Below are 24,371 nucleotides of genomic sequence, written 5' to 3'. Positions count from 1 at the left end.
ATAAATGGGATCTTGTCTGGAAAGTTTTATTAATAAACATTGATTTTTCCCAAGTGCTAACAAGTAATTTTCACTTCATGTGGTACGTGTTGCAGACCCAGGATTTCTAGCATTAAGCCATAATCTGTGCAATTGTGACCAAAGCTAGAGTATTACGATTATGCTGCATGTTTAAATTTCTAATTGTGATTACTGTAGTTGGATGGAGTGTCACAAGTGAGCTAGTTCTCAGTCCATTTCCTTTCCAGATTGGATGGCGGAGAAACATGGTTAACTTCCAGTGATCTGTTTCATGCAGTTGCAAACCAGTTTCATAGCACTGGAATTGGAGAGTGGTAAGTGGATTCTTCCATTGGCATTTCATAGGTTTGGCAGTGTCATCCAAGTAATTTCTTTATTTTTCCATATCCCATTTTCAGATCTATAAGGTGTATCTGTTAACTGCTGCTCAAGATCTATTATTCACTCCAGCAGCGTGTACCCGTAACAGTCAACCTTATGTATATGTCTTTGCTGTAGGTCCTTCCAGGCAGCCCTGTAAACTGATCTGAGTCATACCCTTTTCCTATAGCTCCATAATAGATTCCAAACTAACTGTAGTAAACCACCCTCTCCTCATACATAGCCCCATATTATTCCCAAACTATATCTCCCATTACCTTATTTCTCAAAATAATCCCACTGCTTTAATCTCTACATTGCTCAGTCAATTTTTTCAGTTGACCTGCTGTCCTCCCCCTCGCCAGTAAACATCCAGATCTCACAGCCATTGCTGGAAGAGCAGCAATGTTAGGGTAAGGAATGTAGCAGCTGATAGAATATTTGAGGTTTCTTGTGGTGGTATGTTCCCAGTTTAGTTAAGATGAAAAAACAAGATAAGATGATTCAGTATCTGAAAATGAATTTCTGGCTGTGTACACAGCCAGGGCCCCGACAGGTCACAGTAGAAAGAACAGCAATCGTTGTATGTGAACAGTGGACTTGGATCCAGCAGCTCTGGCTGAGTTTCTGAACTCTGCTCCACTAACCAAAACTTATCCTGAAACAACTGATTTCAGTTTATTCTTTTTGCTTAATATTTAATCAAAAAGGTGCAAGAAATATTCAGTGTTTATCAGAGACAACTAACAGGATACACAGCTCACATATTTCAACAACTCAAATTTATTTTGCAGGTTTAACAGTAAAATTTCCTAAAGTAATTCACAATATGCATGTCAAGAAAATTTACTGCTTTGACTAAAGGTTTTAAGAATATTTCTAAAGGAAGAGTGAGATTTTGATGGAAAACATTAAAGGTCTAGGCAATGAAATCTTGGCTCTGAATGATAGAACAATTAACCTGAGTGCACAGTCAGAATAGGAGCAGTCGCCATAGAGGGTTATGGAATTGAAGGTGGCCACAGAACAAAGATTGTAAAGGGACTTGAAAACAAGGATGCGAATCCTCAAAATTAGGGGGTTAGTGGACTGGGAGCTGGTGTAAATTACTGAACAGAGGGGCAATAAGTAAATGTGACCTGGTGCAAGTTAAGATAAAGGCACGAGAACTGTGGAAGATGGAAAAGGGGATGCTGATTGGGCACGCATTGCAATAGTCTAGTTTAATACTAACAAGGAATTTGACTTTCAGCAGTAGGTGGAGAACAGGCAGCTAGGTGATATTGCAGAGGTAGCATATGTGCTCTTGGTAACAAAAACAGTTTGGATCAGAAACTTGTGTTGGATTCATACGGGTTATCAGTTTGGTTCGGTCTCAAAAAAATACTTAATCCATAACGATTGTTAACACAATATCTAAACTTGAGCTCTGTGTTGATAATTATGCCAGGTAGAACAGTTTGCACCTGTATTAAGGCAGATTGTGGATCACAGGGCACACAATGGATTGAAGGGAGATGCTAGAATTAGGGCCTTGGTCCCTTTTCAACCCATTCTTCCCTGTCACCCCATTTACATGAACTTCTTTATTCCCAGTTTGAGAACTCTGATGTAGCCTGGTTCCACTACAATACAAGAACCCCCTAAAATCCAGACAGACCTTCAGAAGTTATGGAAGTAAAATGGTGCCATTTCAATGTGACACTTTCTTCTAGCTCTAGAAATAGAATCTTTACTGTCAGACCTTTATTATACTGTGCCTGTGCCACTTATACAGCCTCAACTTAGTGTACTGCCACTGAATAAATAAAGTTAAAGTTAATGTAGCTTATTACAAGGACAATGAACACAGCAAGACAACAGCTAGTGGCTTGACTTTATTGAGAAATGAGTTCCAGCATCGCGTCCAAGTGCATCAATGCAAACAAATTAAAATAAACATAAAACACACCCACGAGGACCAGCACTGCACTCAACAATTTATCTCGCCACCCTGTTACTGACCTGGAAACACAGACAAGGAAATGGAGAGCAATGACCCTGATATTTACAACACTTTGACCTTCACCTGGCATTGCGTAGCAGTTCAATCAACCGGATGACTTCAAAACTTAACACAAGGTAGCCCCTGGAAGCATATGTGGCAATATAGACACAACTGGGCTACAGCATATGTTAAGTAATCAGCAAAAAAATATCTGAACGCAAGCTCACCCTGCTTCAAATATTAGCAGGGGGACAGGTTTTGCATAGTGCTCATGGAAAGTCTCAATGAAATGGAAAGCTTCTACATATGTTCATTTGCAAAACGTTGATCAAAATGAGCTACTGCTACATGGAATGCCTATTTGAACTTCTTGAACAGGGAGAAATAACAAACCATTGAGCAAGTTCTGGGTAACACCTGTTTACAATGTGTTTAGCAGGATGTTGCTCAAACTCACTGAAAAAGGATGCATCTCCCTCAGTTATCAGCAGCAACAATCAAAGGTAATTTGAAAAAGTAATTAAGTTTACAACAAGCCTGCGAACTGGCATCACCAGAAGGTGCTTAGGTAGTTATGTAAGATCAGCCAGAAAATGACATTGTTAATGGGCAGCCAGTAGATGCCAGCATAGTGACTGCACTGCAACTGCCAGGTTCACAACTGCTCTCCACACAATGAATAACCCGAATGATTTACAAGCTCAGAAACCAGGTTTCAAGGCTTTAAGTGATGCTCAAAAAGGGCGTCCTTCCTGGAGAAAATCTTCCACAAGTTTGGGTAGCCCCTGCAGCTCTGGGGAAGATGCATTTTTTAACTGAATTTGGCCTTTGAGAAGTCCATCTCTGGGTGTTGCTCCATGAACCTGCAGAGTGTGGGGCACAGGAAGATTAGATCTGGTTTACATGTTTCAAGTACAATCAATTCATATTTAAATACAGAAGTAGAGCTCATTTAATACCACCAAACCTGATTTTCAGCTCCCACCATTTTGAAACCAAATAACTTTGCAAAACAGATCTCAAAACATAAGACTGTCTGCAACTATGACATGAGGCAGTGCATACTGCAACCTGTAATGTGATCACCATTGTCTGATGTTTATCAATTTATGAAATCCAAATGGAAAGTAGAAGGTCTGATGGTTTAGTCATGGTGTTTCTACCTCTGGTCCAGAATATCTGGGTTCCAGTCCCACTTGCTCCAGATATGTAATAACAACTGTGACACCCCACACACAAAAAAAAACTTAGAGCCTTGGGCCGGCAGGTTTGTAAGCAAGTTACTTATCTGTTGTAAGCAATTCTCAGGCCTGGTGTAGCCATGATGACACTGGCTGCGTTGGGGACATGAAGCAGGAGTTATGTTCTTTATTTATAAATTTGTCCTGATCTGGTTTGTTGATTTTCTTGGTCATTCTGAGAACATGGATGCCAGTTTCTTACCTGTACTTTTTGAATGCTGTTCTACTACTTTGCTTTAATGCCCCAATGGACAATCTAAACCATGACAGTACCTCTGACTCAACAGCTACTGCTGACTTGCGAATATATTTCCAGCATGTTCTTGTTTCGATATTATAATCAGTTCTAATCTCCCTTCTACAGAAGTGCAGATTCTAATATATTCAACAACACACCAGAAGAGAAATTCTGCTATTTTTCCCAGAGAGTTAGGACAGCTTGAACTGCAGGACAGTTGAAACCAGAGATAGGATTCAGCAGTCAATTGGCAGATTGATCCCATTGTTAAAAAGCACCGTCCTGTGTCTGATAGTGGAGGTGAGACAATGTCATAGCTCATTAATCTCTGACTACCAATAAGGCAAAGTAACCTGAAAAATAGCATAATGCAACACAAGTACTGACGTGACTGGGAAGAAGTCACATCCACAGAAGATATCAGTGAATTCTCAATTCCATTAAAATCAGTGCAGCTGTATATTCCCATCCATTCAACTCCAGTCCTAAGTATATATCAGAGTTCTGTAAGCCGGGAGACAGGCATTTTAACTCAAGATAGGGTGAAGGACCTACATTCAGTGCCATGCATGGTATCTTGGCTTAGATGAGTGTACTGCTTTGACTGCTGATATACAGTGAGCATTAGTGAGGGGGAATATTTTAAGTTTTCAGCACCTTTGGATTTTTTTTTCCCCCCGGAGTGGACAGAAGAGAAGGAAAAAAAGCAACAGATTGACAAGTCCCCTGTGAGCTGTCTCCGTAGCAAGGGTAACACAGCAAGAATTACCACTATCAAAACTATTTAATCCAGTAAAAACTTATCAATAACAAGTATGTGCATTTTGATATCGCCTCAGCATTTGTAACAACTCCGAAAGCACTTCATTTCATCGATTTCAATCTTTTGTTCTTGCTGGCTAATTTTATTTATGTCAGAACAGATGATCAAACAAACAGAAGAAAGCTTTAAGGATGCCTGGAGATGAAACTGATAGAGGGAAGGAATTTCAGAAATAATGACCAGGCAGCCAAACACATCACTGTCAACAGTGGTGTGACTAACACGGGATGCACAAGAGACGAGGACTGAAGGTTTTTTATATAAAAAAAGGAAAGGCATGGTCAGAATTGAAAACAATGTTTTGTTAGACTGGCAAGTCAAACGAGTAAACCAACGAGAGGTATGCCCATATTCTTAAAAAGGTATTCAAAAAAAGATTACATGCAAGAAGTTATTAAACAACATTAGAGAAAATTTAACATGGGGGGTGATAACATCAGAATGCATTGAGGACTAGATGTAGTAAAGAAACAAAAAGATCTTTCAGGGGAGGACATCAATTGAGATATGACACCTCACAATCCAGGTGTTCTCATGTCATGATTCCAACATGAATACATGCATTTTTATCAACTCATCCTACAAACTCGAGTGTAAGATAATAAAATGCGAGGCTGGATGAACACAGCAGGCCCAGCAGCATCTCAGGAGCACAAAAGCTGACCTTTCGGGCCTAGACCCTTCATCAGAGAGGCAATAGTAAAAGATCTGGCTACAATGCATTACAGACAGTTATGCCAGTCAATACAAATATGACAGATTATTAATGCTGCATTAGAGAACTTACTTTTTCAGTATGTCTTGTTTCTTCTGTTCCTCTGAAGTTGGAAGTCCCATGGCTTTCTGTCGTTGATCATACATCATCTTTTCTACCATGCTCCGTGTCTCACCATCCAAGTCTGACAACTATGGGTACAAACATTAGTTTTACAACAGGTCTGTACTCATTAGCATTAAAAGTTGGACTCAGCAGCGTTCAGTTCTTCTCAAGAGAACAGGATTACAATGATGAGGTTTGTTCTCAGGCTGTAGAAACAAGTCAAATGATCTGATAGCAAATTAGTAATGAACATTGAGCAAAATTAAAATATTATTGTATGTAATCAGACAGGATTCATCAGACAATGTTCAATGCTTTAGAATTCCACATGTTGTAACCTGAATTGCAACATTGCTTGTTTGAAAAGTAAAAAATTGGAATCTCTAAACCATCTGACTTCCTTTTTGAAGTTCTGTATAGTGGAATGAAGGAGGTGTAATGTTCTGCAGGTCAGTGAGAAGATCAGTGGTCGGTGAGGCCTTAGCAGGAGACACAAAGCTGGACAGATCCCCGACATAAAACTGAATTAGGACACACAAAGGTTTTAAGCACAAGAATGAAGGCAAAAAATTTAAAGTTAAATTATTGGAGGACAAGAAGTAACTGCAGATCAACAAGGATGGAGATGATGACAGAACAGGGTCTATTCAGATATAGTACAAACAGAAGTAGAGGCACTGGCAAGGAGGGCAGTTTGTAAACAGTCTAGAGAAGACACTAATGTGTGATATTGGACTTTGGTTAGTAGATTTTTGTGTCAAGGAATAGGGTGAAGTTACTGACTTTATGGAAAGAGAATTCCAGGTGGTTGATGGCACACTACTAAAGGTAAAGTTGCCAAAGTCCCAGGATATCATAGGCTGCTCTCACAAGAAAGAAATGACTGGTGGTGGTTTAACCTGAGCGTCACCAACGTTTCAGGTGAGGGGCAAGGTTGAGAAAGTGGGACCTCTATTGTGTCCTCAGCTGCTATGGAAATTGAACTGGTGCTGTTGGCTTTGCTTCACAAACCAGCTGTCCAGCCACCTAAGCTAACTGACCCACAACAGCACACTACTAACGGTGGGTTGACAGTATGTTGGAAGGTATTAAAGAGGAACAGAACTTGAGAGGATGGAGTGGTCTGGAGGAATTTAAATACAGATAGAATTGATATTGAATGAGACACACAGCTTAATGCCAACCAGTGAGAGGTTTACAGGCAAAGGAACCTGGTGCAGAGTGACTGGCAGACATCCCAAAAGAGCAGACTGTCAAAATCCATAGGGACACAGTTAGCCTTGCACGTTAACAACACTGACCTGAAGGACAGCAAGCAAACCAATGATAGGAAAATTCTAAGATGAATTATGAAGAAGCAAAGATACGTTATCTGCAACAAACAGGTTGGAATGAAATTGGACAAGGGCAGTGCTTCTGAAGAGTTTTGAGAATGGCAAATTGTTGTTTTAAATAGGATTGTTCATGCTCTGAGTTTAAGTTAAAGTTACAGTCTGAAAACTGTAACAAACTCAATCAGTTGCACCATACCTCAAGTGTTTGAAATAAATATCTCATTTTGTATGTATGAACTTCATGGGCAAAAGGAAACAGTGACTGTGTCTCTAAAATCTAGCAAGCGATTCATCTTAAACAGTGGATTTAGCAATTCACATTGTGATCTTTTTCTCTCAGTTGCAGTGAATCAAAGTGAAAATGCAAATTCTAGGGACAGGCTGCTTCGATGTTACAGAAAGCCTGACAAATAACAAACCACTGCATTTACCCAACTGACATGTCTGTCTCCATGTGACAGAACTAGGGCAGGGAAATTAAAAATACTCACCTTTGAATTCTCAGGGTTAATTTTTTTGGTATTTAACTCAGGATCTGTTGTTACTACTTTGTTCCACCATTCCATCTTATTGATCTGAAATTAGAAAAAAAAAATCCTACTATTCTGACACAGTTCACAAAAAAACAGCTTGAACACAACTGGAATTCTCTACAAATCCTGTGGGCAGTTTAACCTCCTCAGCTGCAACAGGCTAGGAATTCAATTATAACCTTCATCCCTATAAACGTAATCCAAAAAGGTAGAGAATCTTAACCATTACCTTCTAACTAGGAATCCCACAACAACCCTCACCCACAGCCCAGTGCACTTCTCACCCAGAGACTGGGAATTCCAGAATAACAATAAGCACAGACAAAGATTCCCAGTTTAACTCATACTCATAGCCCTATGTAAACTTCACCCAGATTGGAGATCCTATACAACTGTATACTTGTGTACTCTCCCTCTCAGGGGCAGACCACAGTGCCCAAGTCCTGAGCTGTAGAGTAAATTAAGAGCCAGGACATAGGAATCTCCAGAGTGGGTTTCATTCTACCCACAAGTCAATACCAGCTCACCTTCTCTAGATGTATATTAATGCTTTTTCCATCCTCTAGCAGCCATGAGCTTTCCTCCACCTTCACATCATTGAACATCTCACCATCGATCACAGGAGGGTGGCCTTTCAGACCCACTTTCAAGTGGCGTCTTTGGATCTCTACAATGAGATCCCGACTCTTCAATCTGAAGTTGACTTGGAAAGGAACCAGGAGCTGGGTGCAAGACAACGAAGAACCATAAAAATGACTATTTAGCCATGTTGAGTTATTCAATCCAACCACCCAACTTTGTTACCAAGGTCTACAACCCACTTGAAATCCATCCATTCCTACTTCAAATCTTTCACAGTGGTAACAGGATTTATTGCAGTATGGAATATTTTAATATTGGTTTCCCAAACCGTGGCTCATGACCCTCTACGGGGTTGCAGAGGTCAGAACTTGAGTTAGGAAGTGCCCCTTCTCCAATACCATTAAAGCAATTTTGGAGCAGAGGCTTCCCAATCTGGATGGTCTGGCAGGACAGCCTTGGACCCAATAGATTCATGTTGACAAATGGCAAGGGACAGATGGTGAACCCAAATCTCATTGGAAATTGCTTACGATTGAGTCTGTGTGCTGATGTGCACACCAAATTGGAGGCTGGCAAGTGTATCTAACTCACTGCCTGAATGCAGGAGTAACTGGGACGTCACTGCCTAGCTAACTCAAATTGTACTGTATTTCTGGACTGTTGGACTGTTTTACGAAGTACTTACCCAAGGATAATAGCTCTGCTTCAAAGTCAATGCAACTACAGCAAAACAGGGAGATAAAACAGGATGAGTGGCTGCTGGTGGAAGGAGTTGGAAAGAGGGATGAGTGGGTTAGTGAATGGGAGAAGAGTGGGAAGAAGAAGTGTTAGTTTGTGAGTAGGGGGGTAGGGATGAGGGTTAGAAAGTTTGCTGTATGTATGTGGTGAAAGGAGACAGGCCGATTAGACTTCTGTGTAGGGTGGCAGGAAGAGAGGGGCTTCACAGAGTCTTTGGATACCAGGGAATACAGAGCTTAGTTGAAACATAAATGAGTATTTTCTTTTTCTTAAAAAAAAAAAGTACTTTACAAGCTCAAAAGGACATATTTATACAACTCTTAAAAAAGTTTGTTTATGGGATGTGGGTATCGCTACCTTGGCCAGCACTTATTTCCCACCTCTAATTATCCTTTATTATATGTTGATCACCAACTAGCTTTGATAGTTGCAAAATGAATGTTGCTTTAGCATTTTATTGCTGACTTGTTTGTATTTGCTGGCATCAATGGTCACAGCTAATTTTCCAAGTGCCAAAATGTAATCGTGTTAGACATCGAATATACTAATAGCTCGCTAAATATAGAATTATTTTAGAGATTACCTCCAAGTATTTTTTCCCCTAGTTTATATGTATGTGACCAACCCACCACTAACATTTACTTTCATATTCTCACTGTGAAGATTTCCAATTTCTACTTTAGCATAAAGATCCTCTCTACTGCCGATATATTTACTGCATCATTTCTTGCCTCAGTCTGGCCCTGTGAGCACCGTGATAAAGAGGGTTTGGGAAGTGACACTTACATCAACCTCGGACAGGGTCTGGGTCCACCGATAGTTTGGCAAATCAGCACCGTTTCCAGCATTGGGCTTCAGCTTTCCTTTATCCTTCTCATCCTCTTCACCTTCAGACTCAGATTCTGCCTACAGGAACATGAAGGATCGCAATTGGATTGTCAGAATAAAGGACACATCTATGCAGGAGCATAAACTGCAGTTCTCAACACGCGAGGAATATTTTATAACTGTGTGCATGGCTGTTAGACAGACAGAACAATAACAGAATAACATCATATGTGGTCACAGAGAGACCACTGCAGTCATGTGCAGGGATTTCATAACAGATCTGGTTGTCAGATTCCACATCATTGAAATTGCAAGTTTTAACCAGATAAAATGAAGGAAGGAAGGAATGAGAAATTTAAAAAAACAAAAATTATAAAATAAAATTAAGTTAGAGGCACAGGGTATGAAAGTTTGACAGACAGCTTATAAGTGGTCTCAGTCAATGTTATGTCAAGTATGCCACAGGGATTTTACAAGAGGCAGGTTTCTACAAATCTGCTGATTGCACGGAGTTATGAAAAGAAGTTAGTGGAAAATATCAATATGTGGAAACAGGCCTTCAGGCAAATAGTCAGAACCACAGTTACCCATCCTGGCACCACCCCCAATGTCTTTTGCATGTCTTTTCAATATCTTCTGCATATCCCTGCTTGACCTAATCTAGAAAGTGCCACAAAATGTTGACTCTGGAATTGAATCATACAACCATTCAGTAACTTATGCTGAGAAGACTAACACACTTTGTGGTTGCTACCTGAAAGCATACAATTAAGATCAGATGGGTGAGGCACTGAAGATTAGCAAGAGTTTAATAGACAAGGCGGCATGGCAGGGAGAAAAGATCTCAGCAGATCGACAAATTAGCACAGAATTTACAGATTTTTAAATACAACACTGCCTCTCCTCCCAAAACCCAACAAACAAATTTCCTTCTCCTTGTTCCACATTGTGCAGTTGAATCAATACCTGTTTTGTTTCCAGTTTTTCTGAATTCTTCTCCCCATTGATTGTGACTTCATCTCCTTCATTTTCCAGTTTCTTATGCTCCTTTTTCTAAATGAAAAATGCAAAATACGCATTCACATCATGGCATACCTTGGGTTCACTGCACGCAGAAGCATGGAAATAGCTCCAGGCTATGTCTCCAGTGAGAGACAGCTGCTGGGTTCCCTGGTACTGAAAGTGTCACAGGCATCTGTCAGGATTTACTGAGCTGTATTCATGGCAATGTTGTGCATGTAATTATAACCAATATCAATAGCTGATTCAGACATGCAGTAAAGACAAAAAAGGTGGATTGGAACCCATCGTTAATTTCAGGGGATGATGGTGGAGTTTGAAATCCAACATCATTTAAATTCTTATTTAAATGAGAAATGAAAGAAAGGGAATGAGTTTCAGGTCACCATTTCAGTTAACTGTCAGATTAGAAGTTAGCCAACTGCTGCATTTAGGGTCACATGGGTTGTGACAACCTGTGCAAGCCTGTCATGGTCCCAATGCCAGCTAAAAAAGCTAAGATGTTCATCTAAAAATAGAGCTTCTACCACAGATCACCCCAAGTGTTCCTGAGCTTCAACAACTTCACTTATGGCCCTTACAGTTACCACTGGGAGTCAGTTCACCAGCTGGCTACATTTCAATGCAACTGGGAGCATGTCAAGATTCTCCACCCAAACTCATTCACCACTCCTCTGAACCCTTCCACCGCAATGCATTTCATCCCACACAATTCCCAAATGAGGTGCTCTCCCACAGTCACCAGCACTGGCTATTCACTAAGTTGCATCAGGATTGGATTGGTGGCAAAAGCCTCTAACCTAAATACAGGAGGTAGAATTTCCCATTTCCCTTGTCCCTTTATCTGGGTTTCTTCCTCATTAGCCATTATAATGTATTCGGCTTATTATAAATCTGAAGCACCTACATCACATTGTAGCGAGAAAGCCGTTCAACCCCTCTGGCCTGTTCTACCATTCAACTACACCATGGCTGATTTGCTACTCTGCTATTACCAACGATGTTCCACTCTTAAAACTTCTGTTTAATGAAATTATCAATCCCTGTTTTCAAAATTTTCAAATGACCTCCAACCTTAACAGCACTTTGTAGGGGACGACCGCAAAATTTCCATTATGCTTTGAATGAAAAGTACCTCCTGACCTCAGTTGTGAGTTTAACTTTTAAGCAGAAATAAAATATGTTGAATGTTGGAAATCTGAAATAAAAGTGAAGTGACATAAATACTCAGGAGGACTGGCGGCATCTGTGGCGAGAATGAAGGAGTAACATTTCAGGTCAATGTCCTTTCATCAGAACAAGACATTAAACTTGAAATGTTGACATCTGTGAAGTGAGGAATAGAGTTATCAGACCAAAGTATTTTCTGTTTTATATCTAATTTTAAAGTTATTTTCTTGGTCTGGACTGTCCAGAGGAAGTAATTTCTCTCTATCTGAACTTAAAATGCAATATGAAAAATGGGATGTACTAAGGGTTTTATGTAAACTTAAGATAACATAACTGCTCTGATGAAGGGTCTAGGCCCGAAACGTCAGCTTTTGTGCTCCCGAGATGCTGCTTGGCCTGCTGTGTTCATCCAGCCTCACACTTTATTATCTTGGATCCTCCAGCATCTGCAGTTCCCATTATCTCTGAGAACATAACCCTTTTCAGTTATTTATATTTGAAACCATTAAACCTTCTACTCCTCTGGAGTTCATAGCTTCTCACCATTTAAGAAAAAAAGATCTTATCTACTTTCCTGCACCTTTTTGCTCTTGTCTGCATTATTAACAGTGCCAACTAACTTGGTATCATCGGTCAATTTAGGTTTAGTTTTCTATCACTTCAAAAGTTATTCGTTTACATTGAAGCTTCAAGATCCCTGTGCATTATTCACATCTTAACACAACTGCATGCCATTAGCCCTACTCCTGTCTCCTAATTCCATACACCAATTCTAATGGTGCAATTGGTCATTAGATGATGTACTCACCTGGTCAATCTCCTTCTGCAATTTCTCTGCCTCCTCATTAGTCAGCTCCTTGATCTTTGGCTGCTTCAGTTCTGGTTCAGATTTCTCCTTCTCTTGTATAAGCTTTGCCCGTTCCAATTTTTCTTTTCTCTCTGCTTCCTTTTTCACCTCCTTCTCCATCTGAACCTGTATTGCTAATTTATGGTGGCGTTTGAAAGTGTCTGTGACCAACTGTGGAAAACACATGATCAAAATTATCAGTTAAGTGGGATTACACCATTAATACACTAAAGAGGTCGGGAAAATTACCAGTGGGAAATTGAATTGAGAAATGAAAATGAGGAGCAATCCCCCACCCTCAGAGAAATGGAGATATAATGAAACTCCCAAGTACTCACTTTGTTAGCTGCTCCCTGCTCTCCACCAGTAAAGAAGTCGGTTTTGCGCCTCAGAAAACTGAAGAATGTATCCACAAGCTGGGGGGGAGAAACAAAAAGCTTACGCTCTTAATTAGACCCACTACACTTGAAAAGGTTACCTGATGTACATTCGAGTCTGAATCCCACCATAGAATTGGAATCCAATGAAATCTGAACTCAAAGTCTCATGGGGACCATAAACCACTGTCAATTTTTTTGTAAAAATGTACCTGGTTCATTAATATGTTTTAGTGAAGCAAACTGCCAATCTTAAGAGCAAAAGAACTGCAAGTGCTGTAAATCAGTAACAAACAGAAATTGTTGGGAAAGCTCAGCAGATCTGGCAGCATCTGTGAAGAATCAGAGTTAACATTTCAGGTCTGATGATTCTTCCTCCATGACGCTGCAAGACCTGCTGAGCTTTTCCAGAATTTCTGAAACTGCCAACATTATCTGTTCTGGTTTACGAGCAACCCTAGACCCACAGCAATGTGTGTGATTCTTAACTGGTCTCACCTTTATCAGCCTCCAGAAAGGAAAAAGACGGAATGAAGCTGGACACCTGGCATCAACTAAGGCACTACAAACATCATCAAACAGACTTATCAACACTACAAATGCCCCTTAGAAACATTAACACCCAAATATGAAAAATCACCCAGGTATGTCCTGTACACAAAACAAATTTCAACCTGGCCAGTTACCGTGCTGTTAATCTTCAGTGAAGTGACAGAAAAGGTAATCAGTAGTGTTATCAAACAGCACTTGCAATGCAATAATCTGTTCACCTTGAATACCATGGACAACTCTTCAGAATCTGAAGTAGTCCATATCCAAAGGCAGCAAGACCTGAATAATATCCAGGTTTGGGCTGACAACTAGCAAGCAGCCAGGTCACACAAGTTATCATCTACAATAAAACAGAATCTAACCAAGAGCCCTGGCATTCAATGGCATAACCAATGAAACCCCCATTATCAACATCTTGTGGGTTACCATTGACCAGAAAGTTAACTGGATTAGCCATATAAATACCGTGGCTACAAAATGAGGTAATAGGTTAGGAATCAGACAAAGAGTAACTCACATCCTTACTTCCCAAAACCTGGCCACTATCTACAAGGCACAAGTCAGGTGTGTGGTGGAATTGTCTTCATTTGTTCAGATGAATACACTTCCAACAAGACATGAAACACCAAAAAGGACAAAGCAGCCAGCTTAACTGGCACCACATCCACAAATATTCACTCCCTCTACCAGTGAGACACAGGAGTAGCAGTGTGTACCATCAATGAGAAGCAACACAGAAATGCACCAACCCTGTTCAGACACAGTCTTCCAAACTTTTACCTTTGACAAGGGCAGGGACAGCAGATACATATGAACACCACTACCTGCAAGCTTCCCTCCAATCTACTCACATCGTTACCTGGAAAAATATTGCTGTCCCTTCGGTGTTGAGTTAAACTCTTGGAATTCCCTTCCTAATGGCATTGGACCATTAATAGACCTACACCAAATGGATTGCAGCAGTTCAAGTGGGCAGCTCACCACCACCTTCAAAGGCAACTAGAAATGGGTAATAAATGCTGGCCCAGCCAGCATCACCCACGTCAGCTTGGAAATAAATCAATTTTAAGTTGTTTGATGTTTGAGTGCAGCTTGAGGCACAGATCGCAGTGTCCTGCTCGGTGAAGTACATGGTACAGGCAGTAGATGACATACAGCAAACTCTATCATTTCCCTCAAATGACCACAGTGAACTGGACATTTCACCATTAAAGATAACAAGGTGTAGGGCTGGATGAACACAGCTGGCCAAGCAGCATCACAGGAGCAGGAAAGCTGACATTTCGGGCCTAGACCACCATTAAACTTCTCTTTCACTCTCTAGCAGGCGTACTGTCATCACCAGTGGTTACACCAGTAAATAAAGGGAATACTCCTACTGATGGAGGCAGAGACAATACATAACAGATTGGATACAACATTCAGGCAGGCTCAATGGCAAAAACTGACCAAAACCAACCACCAGAGAATTGAGAGAGATAATGGGAACTGTAGATGCTGGAGAATCCAAGATAACAAAGTGTAGACCTGGATGAACACAGCAGGCCAAGCAGCATCTCAGGAGCACAAAAGTTGGTGTTTCAGGCCTAAACCCTTCATCAGAAAAGGGAGAGGAGGAGAAGGTTCTGAAATAAATAGGGAACGAGAGGGAAGCGGATCGAAGATTACAAGAGAGTTGCAGTGGGAAAGAGATCCCCTGAGGTTTGTCCAGAGGGAGGAGGATAACTTCTTCACGTTAGGCATCCCTAGAAGAGACTTCGCAGTGGGGTTAAAATTGTATTAGAGATAATGGGAACTGCAGATGCTGGAGAATCCGAAATAACAAAATCAGGCATGTTAGAAGGACATGAGTTCAAATATCACTTCAAAGACTTAAGTCATAATCCAGATTGATGCTTCCAGTCTCTCTGTTAGCGGGTAACACCTCTTGGGTGGGTGGGTGGGGGGGGTAAAGATTGGATGGATATTTTGATTTAAAACAAGGAAACATCCTATGCGATTCTGGTCAATATTTATCCCTCAACTACAGGGACATTGAGTCGGCAATCATTTATTATTGTTTGTTGAAGTTAATACATGAAGTTTACCAAAACCATTTCCTATATTAAATATTAAGTACGCTGCAAAGTCGTTGAGATGCCAAAGGTCTTAAGTCTGTCTTTATTTTTACCACTGGGCAGATGTTCCCAGACACTGGGAACTGGGGGAGATCTACCCCCTGGCAGAACGAAGGTGGAAGAAATTACAGGATCCGCCACAAGAAAAATTAACGCGTTTTAAAAGATTCACCCCCTTGCCCCGTCCCAAAGCAGAATATAAGGGTAGCCGTGGTGCAGAAAGAGGGTTATACTCCAGATGGTTGGGGGTGGGGGATATGTCGAGAATCCGCTTTCTCTCCTTCATTCCCGCTTGCCCCCACCCCCCCGGAAAGTCAGTAGGGTGGACGATCCAACCCCAAGCAGAATATAAGGGGCTGCAGAAAGAAGAATGAAATGGGTTGGCGGGGATGTTAAGGATTCACTCCTCTCCTTTCTAGTGACGGCTGTTGGGGGTGGGGGATGAAAGCAAATCTATTCCCTACATCTGGTTAAATATAGGGAGTGCGGAAAGAGGAATATATACTCCCAGGTGAAAAGGTGGGTGAAGAAGTAGCGAATCCAACCACATCAAGCGGAACGGAGTAGAGGCGGCAAGTGGGATATACCCACGGTGGGGGTGGGGAATCGGCCCACACCGGGGTAGGGCAGTATCTCCTTCATACCTGGTGAACGCCTCCTTCATGTTGCTGGGCCATTGCCAGCAGAATGCCATCGAAACGATCCTCGCCGGATGAGTCCCCCATCCTTTCTCGGAATCAGCGCTGCTCCCCTCAGGCTGACGGATCAACCACGCGTTACAGGCCCCGAATCACTCACCCGGAAGTCGTGCCGCCGAGGTCAAGTGTTGATGGACATGTTTTTCAGCCAATCATCAGACGCGTCGAATCACGACGTGTGACGTCAAACCAATAGATTGAAGGTTTGTGTGGCATGGGGGGGCGCGGTCACTATGGAACATTCAAGAATAGGGCCCTAGCAACCCGTGCCTCAACAAAAGCCTCAGTGGCGCGGACCTTTGTGGTGCAGGAGAAATCTCGTTACCTCTGAGTTAGGCAACGTCTGCTCTGGAGGTGTGTAACAACATCTCGGAACTGGTTAGATAAAAGCACCGTACTCGATTGTGTGGCTCGAAACTGGCTAGGGGTTAGTTAAAATGCCTCTTCACAGAAGTGTAACAGCGCAGGAGTTCGTGGTGTCTGATTCGATTTTATTCCCTAGGGCAGGCCTTCTGCCTGTGACACTGCGCGTTACTTGTCTCTAAGTAATTATCCAATGCCTCAACCACATTTCTTGGCAGTACATCCCATGTCTTAACTACTGACTAAGTTTTTTTCCCACCCCTTGCATCTTTTGCACATCACTTTAAATTTATGACCTCTTATTATTGCTTTCTTTTGTAAGAAGGAACAACTTCTCTCTATCTACTACATTCAACCCGTTCATGATTTTGAAAGCCTCTATCAGATGTCCTCTCCGTCTTCTTCGAAGAGAACAGTCTTAACCTAAATCTATCCTCTCAACACAAGCTTATCATTCCTGGAACCATTCCTGTCAATTGCTTCTGCACTATCTCTAATACATTCGCATCTTTCCTATAATATTGTATCCACAATTGTACACAATATTCCAGCTGAGGCCTAACAAGTCTGTTGTCTAATTGCAACATCATCTCCCTGCTCCTGTAACTTTATGTATTTATTAATAATGACAAGATCACAGTATGCTTTCTTAACATATAGACTCAGGCCACTCGGCTCCTTCGTCCCCTTCAGAACTGTACCGCCTATTTTACGTTGTTTTTAATGGGGAGTAGCCAGGAAAAGGATATAGAAGCTTGTGAAAGGCATAACTCAGGAACCAGAGCAGGTCAAAGGGTGGGAGTTCTAAAGTAATTAATACTGCAGTAAGTCAGTAACTCTCACTTGTGTGAGGAGAGTTTGAGAATCTTTGACTGAAGAATGACTTTTAAGATTATGGAAAGGTGGAATACAGCACATGCAGCTGAGGCCAGAATTAGGGGATATAAATGTAATCACTAATAACACTTGGGAATTCTGAATAAATTCTCTGGATAAATTCATTTGTCCAAATAATGGGAGCAGTTATGATTTCTTTTTCATGGATAGGGTGTAGACATCATTAGAAAGGCCTCCAACACACCCTATCCTCTTGGACACCACCTCAAGGCCTCCTACCCTCCCTCAACCTCTTTGTCTCCAACTGCCATCGTGACATCAATCGCCTCAACTTCTCCCCCACAGAACGTGCAGCCCTCTGCTCCAACCCTAACCTCACTACAAAACCCGCGGACAAGGGAGGCACAGTTGCCGCGTGGCACACTGACCTCTACATCGCCGAGACCAGGCACCAACCCTCTGACACCTCCTCCTACCGCCCCCTTGATCATGACCCTACCCCTGACCACCAAAACGTCATCACCTCAAGTGACCTCCCACCCACAGCCTCCAACCTCATTGTTCCCCAACCCCACACTGTCCATATCTATCTCCTACCCAAAATCAATAAGCACAACTGCCCAGGTCAACCCATTGTATCTGCCTGTTCCTGCCCCACTGAACTTATCTCCACTTATCTCGATTCCTTTTTCTCACCCATGGTCCAGGAACTCCCCACCTACATCCTGACACCGCCTGTGCCCTCTACCTCCTCCAAAACTTCCGATTCCCTGTCCTCAACACCATCTTTATCGTGGACATCCATTCCTATATGCTTGCATTCCCATGCAGATGGCCTAAAAGCCCTCTGCTTCTTCCTCTCCCGCAGGCCCGACCAGTCCCCCTCCACTGACATCCTTATCTGCCTAATTGAACTCTCCTTACACTTCACAAGTTCACCTTCAACTCCTTCCACTTCCTACAGACGAAAGGCCATGGGTACCCTCAGGAGCCCAAGCTATGCCTGCCTCTTTGTAGGATACATGAAACAGTTCCTCTTCTGTGGCTACACTGGCAGCATCCCCAACCTCTTCATCCATTACATCGATGACTGTATCAGCGCTGCCTCGTACTACCATGAGGAACTCGAACAGTTCATCCACTTTACTACTACCTTCCACCCCAAGTTTAGGTTCACCTGGACCATCTCTGATACTTCTCTCTCCTTCCTGGACCTCTCTGTTTCCATCTCTGGTAACCACCTGGAAACTGATATCTAGTTCAAGCCCACCGACTCCCACAGCTACCTAGAGTACACCTCCCCTCACCCACCTTCCTGCAAGAATGCTATCCCCTGTTCCCAATTCCTTCACCTCTGCTGCATCTGCTCCCAAGATGAGGTGTTCTGCTCCTGGTCATCCCAGATGTCCTCATTTTTCAAGGGCTGCAATTTCCCCTCCATAGTGGTCGAAAATGCCCTCGACCACATCTCTTGCATTTCCTGCACCTCAGCCCTCACACCCCCTCCCCACAATAACAACAAAGACAGAATTCCCCATATCCTCACTTATCACCCCATCATCCTCCAGATTCAAAGCATCATTCTCCATTACTTCCGCCACCTGCAATCTGGCCTCACTACCAAGGATATATTTCCCTCCCCACCCTTATCTTCCTTCTGGAAGGACTGCTCTCTCTGCGAATCCGTCATCCGCTTCACACTCTCCACTATTCCCACCACCCCTAGCACATTCAACTGCAGCTGTAGGAGATGCTGTACCTGCCCCATCACCTCCCGCCTCACCTCCATCCCAGGCCCCAAGAAAACCTTCCATATTTAACAAATGTTCTCCTGCACGTCCATTAATTTGGTATATTGTTTCCAATGTGGCCTCCTCTATAGCAGGGGAACCAAGCGGAGGCTTGGAGACTGCTTTGTGCAGCACCTACACTCGGTTCGTGACGAATGACAACACCTCTCAGTTGCGAATCACTTCAACTCCCTCTCCCGCTCCTTGAACAACTTGTCCATCCTGGGCCTCCTCCAGTGCCATTATGATGCTACTGGAGGAACACCACCTCATATTCCACCTGTGAATCCTGCAGCCCAAACATCTCAATGTGCACTTTGCAAGCTTCAAAATCTCCCCACTCCCGACCAACCCCTAAGACCAGCCCCTCCCTCATCCCCACCTCCTTGACCTGTCTGTCTTCCCTCCCACTTATCCGCTCCTCACTGACCAACCACCATCCCAATTCCCTACCTATGCCGTCCTGTACTGGCTTCATCCCCGCTTCCTTGACCTGTCTGTCTTCTCTCCACCTATCTGCTCCACTATTCACCTTCTATCATCGCCTTCCCCCCTCTCTATTTATTTCAGAGCCCCCTTCCCCTCCCCCATTTCTGAAGAAGGGTCCAGACCTGAAATGTTCGCTTCCCTGCTCCTCTAATGCTGCCTGGCCTGCCGTGTTCATCCAGCTCTACACCTTGTTAAATTAGCAAAGCATCATTTGTTGTTCATGCCTCACCTTTGGGGTGGTATTATTGGACTATTAATCCATAAATTTAGCTAATGTTCAAGGGAGATGGTGGAATTTGAATTCAGTAATGAATATAGAATAAGGGTCCACTAATACCAAAAAAAATTGCTGATTGTTGGAAAACCCATCTGATTCACTAATATTCTTTAGGGAAGAAAATCTGTTATCCTTACTTGATCTGCCCTACATGTGACTCCACACCCACAGCAATTTGGTTAAATTTTAACTGGGCAATTAGGGATAGGCAATAAATGCTGGCCTAGCCACAGATGCTCACATTCCATGAGTGAATAAATTTTTAAAAATCCTTGAGAGTAGTTAAGAGTCAATCATAATGATGTGGATCTGGAACTGTAGGTCAGACTGGGTGAAGGCAGTAGGCTTCCTTTCTAAATGGCATCAGTGAACGACATAGGTTTTAACCTCAAATCAAATTATCCAGTCTTTATCAAACTGCTGTTTGGATGCTTTGTTTCCTACAATGCAATGGTGAAATACTTTGGTATATCCTGAGGTTGTGCATTGTACAATTACTAATAAATGGCTTTTTTTTCATGTGTTCCAGAGTTTTGCAGACAATGAAATACCTAGTGGTCACCTATTGTCTTACATAGATTGCTTCACCTGCACTGTTGCATTTTAAAAGCGATGTTCTCATTGGGATAAGATAAATTTCTCCATACATTTGAGGTCACTTAATGCTTTCTGAAAAAATATTTATGCATAGGCATTTTCTAATAGAGACTGAAAACATAAGAACAGAAGGAGGTCTCTCAATTCCTCAAATCTGTTTTGTCATCCTGTTAATTCATAGTTGATCTGTTTCTCGACTCATTTTTCTTACCTTTGCTTCTTATGCCTTGATACACTAGCCTAACTAAAAAAACTATGAACCTATTTGAAAATATCAGAACTGAAAATCCAGTTTGCCTTCTCTCTGGTGCAACAACTGTGAAGTCAATCATAGCAGTTCTGTTGCTGGATTGAAGATTAGCAAACAACATAGAGTCAACTTGAATCAGAACATTGCACACTGTGAACTTTCTCTGGCTGTGCATTTACTCGTGTCTACTTATGAGCTTGATTGAAACATAGCAGTTTGGAACACTTGGTGAGGGTGTGGTTGCTTTATTAATAATACAGTAATCTGACATCAGATAGAATTGTTTACATGTTCATTTGCTTCAAGGCTACATTCAGCAAATATTCCTTATCTAATTACCCTGATATCACTTTCTGTAACTGTGTTTACCTGATTGGTGTTCTGTTATTGGCCTCTTGCAGTCCTTGGTGCACTGGTACAATGTGGGTTTCAAGTCTGTGTACACAACATCAGGTAATCGAAATAAGCCACTTCCATCTGTCTGACCTGCTGTTTCATTGAAAAAAATCTTATCTGCTGCTGGCCGGCACCAAAGAGATACATCCCTGGGCCAATTAGTTACTGTGAGCTTTTTTTTCAATGAAAGCTGCTTGTTCTTTCTGGCCAAGGTCACTTATAGTCTCTAAATGAAACAATATAAATAGTCTCAGGTATAAGCAGCTCATTCGCTGCCTGTGGAAGCTTGTGCTACATTGGGAGCTGTAGCCGAGCCTACCTGATCTTTTCTCAGCCAACTCTTGTTCAGCAGAGCTCTAAAACTAGTTGTTTGAAGCATTAGAGAATTTGAGGATTTTGGTTTCCAGTTAAAATTAACACTTCAAACTACATTTAATTTGTTAACACCATTACAGAGAGCTAAATTCCGAGTGATCCTGGTTTGGCAGTGAGGCAGTTATGGCTTGTGTCAGTGTTCTATCTGATAAATGCCAGTGTGATTCTGGGAAGAGACAGAATGCAATCTTGTACACCATCCTGAGCCAACGTGGAGACTGCAAGTTCTCACATCACAACTGCTTCTATGAAGTCAGGTTTGCTTGAAGACTCCCCGTGTTACCTGTCAGGCAGTATCCGATGTATTGGCAAAGACAGTCGCTTTTATGAGGAACCTCCCGTCATTCCATCATCTTCCCAGATCAGACCAGCTGCTGCTGCTGGAGAGCTGCCGGCTGTCCTTGTTTCTGTTAGGATTGGCTCAAGATAGAGTGAGCTTTGAGGTGATAGAGACCCCAGGTCACAGCATGCTGAGGAGAATCTTGCTGAATGGACCAAATCTGCTCAGGACAGAAGAAGAAGGGAGTCGGCAGCCAATGCTTGCTGGTGTACACAGAATAAAAATGTGTCTGAACAAATTCCGGGGCCTGGATCTTAGTCCTAAGGAGTATGCGTACTTGAAAGGAGCTATCCTTTTCAACCCTGGTAATTATAACAGCCTTTGTCTTTATTCCAGTATGTGTAATGAACCACAGAAATTGTAATGCTGAAGTGCTTTATAAAAAAAAGTCTCAAATTTGCCCCCACCCCCTTGAATCCAGCAATAATTCTACCACATCGTAGTAAGGGGTTAGGACCAGACAAGGGTCAGGAATCAGGGGATCTCTGTACTTCCTGGATAAATAACTAATGTGATTATTTCCTCACTTCAGAATCATCCATAGGTAAACCCCTCCACACCCACAACATACTCTTCTGCTAAGCTTTTAAGATTTCCAGTACTCATTGAGTCATAGAGGTTTACTGCATAGAAACAGGCCCTTTGACCCAACTTGCTCACGCCGCCCAGTTTTCACAATTAATCTAGTTTGCCCATGTTTGGTCCATATCCCTCCTTTCCTTATCCCATCCATGTACTTGTCTAAATATTTCTTAAATAACAACATTGTACTTGCCTCCACCACTACCTCTGGCAGCCCATTCCAGACACTCGCCACTCTCCAAAAAAAAACCCCTGTGGATTTTTTTGATCTCTACTATCTCACGTGAAACCAATGCGCTCTAGTTTTAAATTCCCCTATCATGGGGAAAAGCTGTTGGCTATCTACCTTATCTATGCCTTTCATGAATTTATAGACCTCCATAAGATCACTCCCTCAGTCTACTACACTCAATGGAAACAAAGGCCTTATAACTCAAACCTTCCAGTCCAGGTAGCATCCCAGTAAATCTTTTCTGCACTCTTTCTAGTTTAATATTATCCTTTCTATAGTAGGGCAATAAAACCCCAGGCAGTAAACGTCTTGTACAGCTGCAAACAGACATCCGAACTCCTTTACTCAATGCACCGATCCATGAAAGCAAGCCTGCCGAAAGCCGCCTTCACCACCCTGTCTACCTGTGACTCCACTTTCAAGGGACCTATGAAGCTGTACCCCTAGATCTCATCAGATTGCCCTGTTCAGCGTGGGGGAGGCGGGCCTTGGTTATGGATCGGATCAGACAGCGAGATGGCTTTAAACACTGAGCACGCTGGAAACGTGAAACAAATCCGCAGCCAATGTTTGAGTCAGGAAGCAGGCTCCCACCCGAAACATTAAACTTTTGATTCCAGCGGCTAATGGACGTGCCGAGCTTCCGTTTCCTTTCGCTCTGATCTCATTTGTGCTCTCGACTTTTGCAGACCTGCCTGGACTCCGAGCTTGCTGGCTACATTGAGAGCCTTCAGCGGGAAGCGCAGCGCGCACTGTATGAGATCGTGGTGTCGGCCAAGGGCAGTAGCCATTTCGCCTGTATTTTACTCGCCGTGCCCGCCCTGAAAACTGTCAGCACCGGACTCATCATCGAGCTGTTCTTCAGGCCAGTGATCGGGACAGCAAACATGAAGGAACTACTGTTCGAAATGTTATATTCCCAGTGAGGAAATGGGTTCATAGGGTCTGACTGCACCTCACCTCAGCCACTCACTCACTTAGCGCCCAGCCACATCACTTGCCATTCGCTGGTTATCCATACCAGGCTCCTCTTTCTCCATTGATAACAAAGTGTGGAGCAGGATGAACTTTCTCTATATTGTTTTGTATTAATTTAGTTTTATCCTGAATAAAATTGGTTTGCTTATTTTGGAAGACTGGACATTTTATTAGAGACAGTTTTACTGTGACAAGACTCTTGTTTCCAATTGAAAGAAATCCTCAAGTTTTAAAAATAGGCATTTAATTCAGTTTAATATCAGTGGCAACCATTGCTAATTGATTTCCATCTTGTACCATCTGGGGCCAACTGGCACATATCTAATCATTTTGGAAATTCGTCCATTTGTGTGTGGGTCATTTCATGCTCAGGAGTAAGAATAGGCTACTCAGTCACATTAATGCAAAATACTGCTGTTACTGGAAATCTTGAAATAAAACAGGAAGTGACCAGAAGAAATATGACCTAGAGTAGGCCATTCAATCCTTGAGCCTGCCATGCCATTCAATAGAATCATGGCTGATCACACATTTCTCACATCCACTTTCCTGCCCTTTCTCCATGACCCTCGATTCCCC

At 42.4% G+C, this 24,371-nt stretch overlaps 2 protein-coding genes across 2 annotated transcripts; one reads left to right on the top strand and one right to left on the bottom strand.

Annotated features, from left to right (window-relative positions):
• Positions 1–2,245: 2,245 nt before the first annotated feature.
• nudc (nudC nuclear distribution protein) lies at positions 2,246–16,441 on the bottom strand. The gene is made up of 9 exons (XM_048557992.2): positions 16,233–16,441; positions 12,881–12,958; positions 12,504–12,713; positions 10,472–10,558; positions 9,464–9,583; positions 7,885–8,079; positions 7,316–7,399; positions 5,458–5,576; positions 2,246–3,231 (listed from the first exon to the last, which is right to left on the bottom strand). Exons 1-9 carry the CDS (start codon positions 16,311–16,313, stop codon positions 3,180–3,182), a joined length of 1,026 nt encoding a protein of 341 aa, XP_048413949.1. The 5' UTR covers positions 16,314–16,441; the 3' UTR covers positions 2,246–3,179.
• Positions 16,442–21,440: 4,999 nt separating this feature from the next.
• nr0b2a (nuclear receptor subfamily 0, group B, member 2a) lies at positions 21,441–23,871 on the top strand. The gene is given in 4 exon segments (XM_048557993.1): positions 21,441–21,913; positions 21,916–22,305; positions 23,504–23,523; positions 23,525–23,871. Coding segments are annotated over 4 exon segments (756 nt in total). The 5' UTR covers positions 21,441–21,783; the 3' UTR covers positions 23,741–23,871.
• Positions 23,872–24,371: the final 500 nt, after the last annotated feature.

This window comes from Stegostoma tigrinum, chromosome 24 (genome assembly GCF_030684315.1).
Source record: "Stegostoma tigrinum isolate sSteTig4 chromosome 24, sSteTig4.hap1, whole genome shotgun sequence".
NCBI classification, from domain to species: Eukaryota; Metazoa; Chordata; class Chondrichthyes; order Orectolobiformes; family Stegostomatidae; genus Stegostoma; species Stegostoma tigrinum.
The sequence above is the reverse complement of the archived record's forward strand: the minus strand, read 5'-3'. Positions and strand labels throughout refer to the sequence as shown.

What these genes read in the sequence shown, in the direction of transcription:
- nudc (XM_048557992.2), bottom strand. Translation starts at nt 16,313, where the DNA reads ATGGGGGACTCATCCGGCGAGGATCGTTTCGATGGCATTCTGCTGGCA. An exon ending in AGCAGGGAGCAGCTAACAAA is followed by an intron (nt 12,714 to 12,880) that starts GTGAGTACTTGG and finishes TGTTTTCCACAG; the next exon opens with TTGGTCACAGACACTTTCAA. An exon ending in TGCAGAAGGAGATTGACCAG is followed by an intron (nt 10,559 to 12,503) that starts GTGAGTACATCA and finishes TTTTTCATTTAG; the next exon opens with AAAAAGGAGCATAAGAAACT.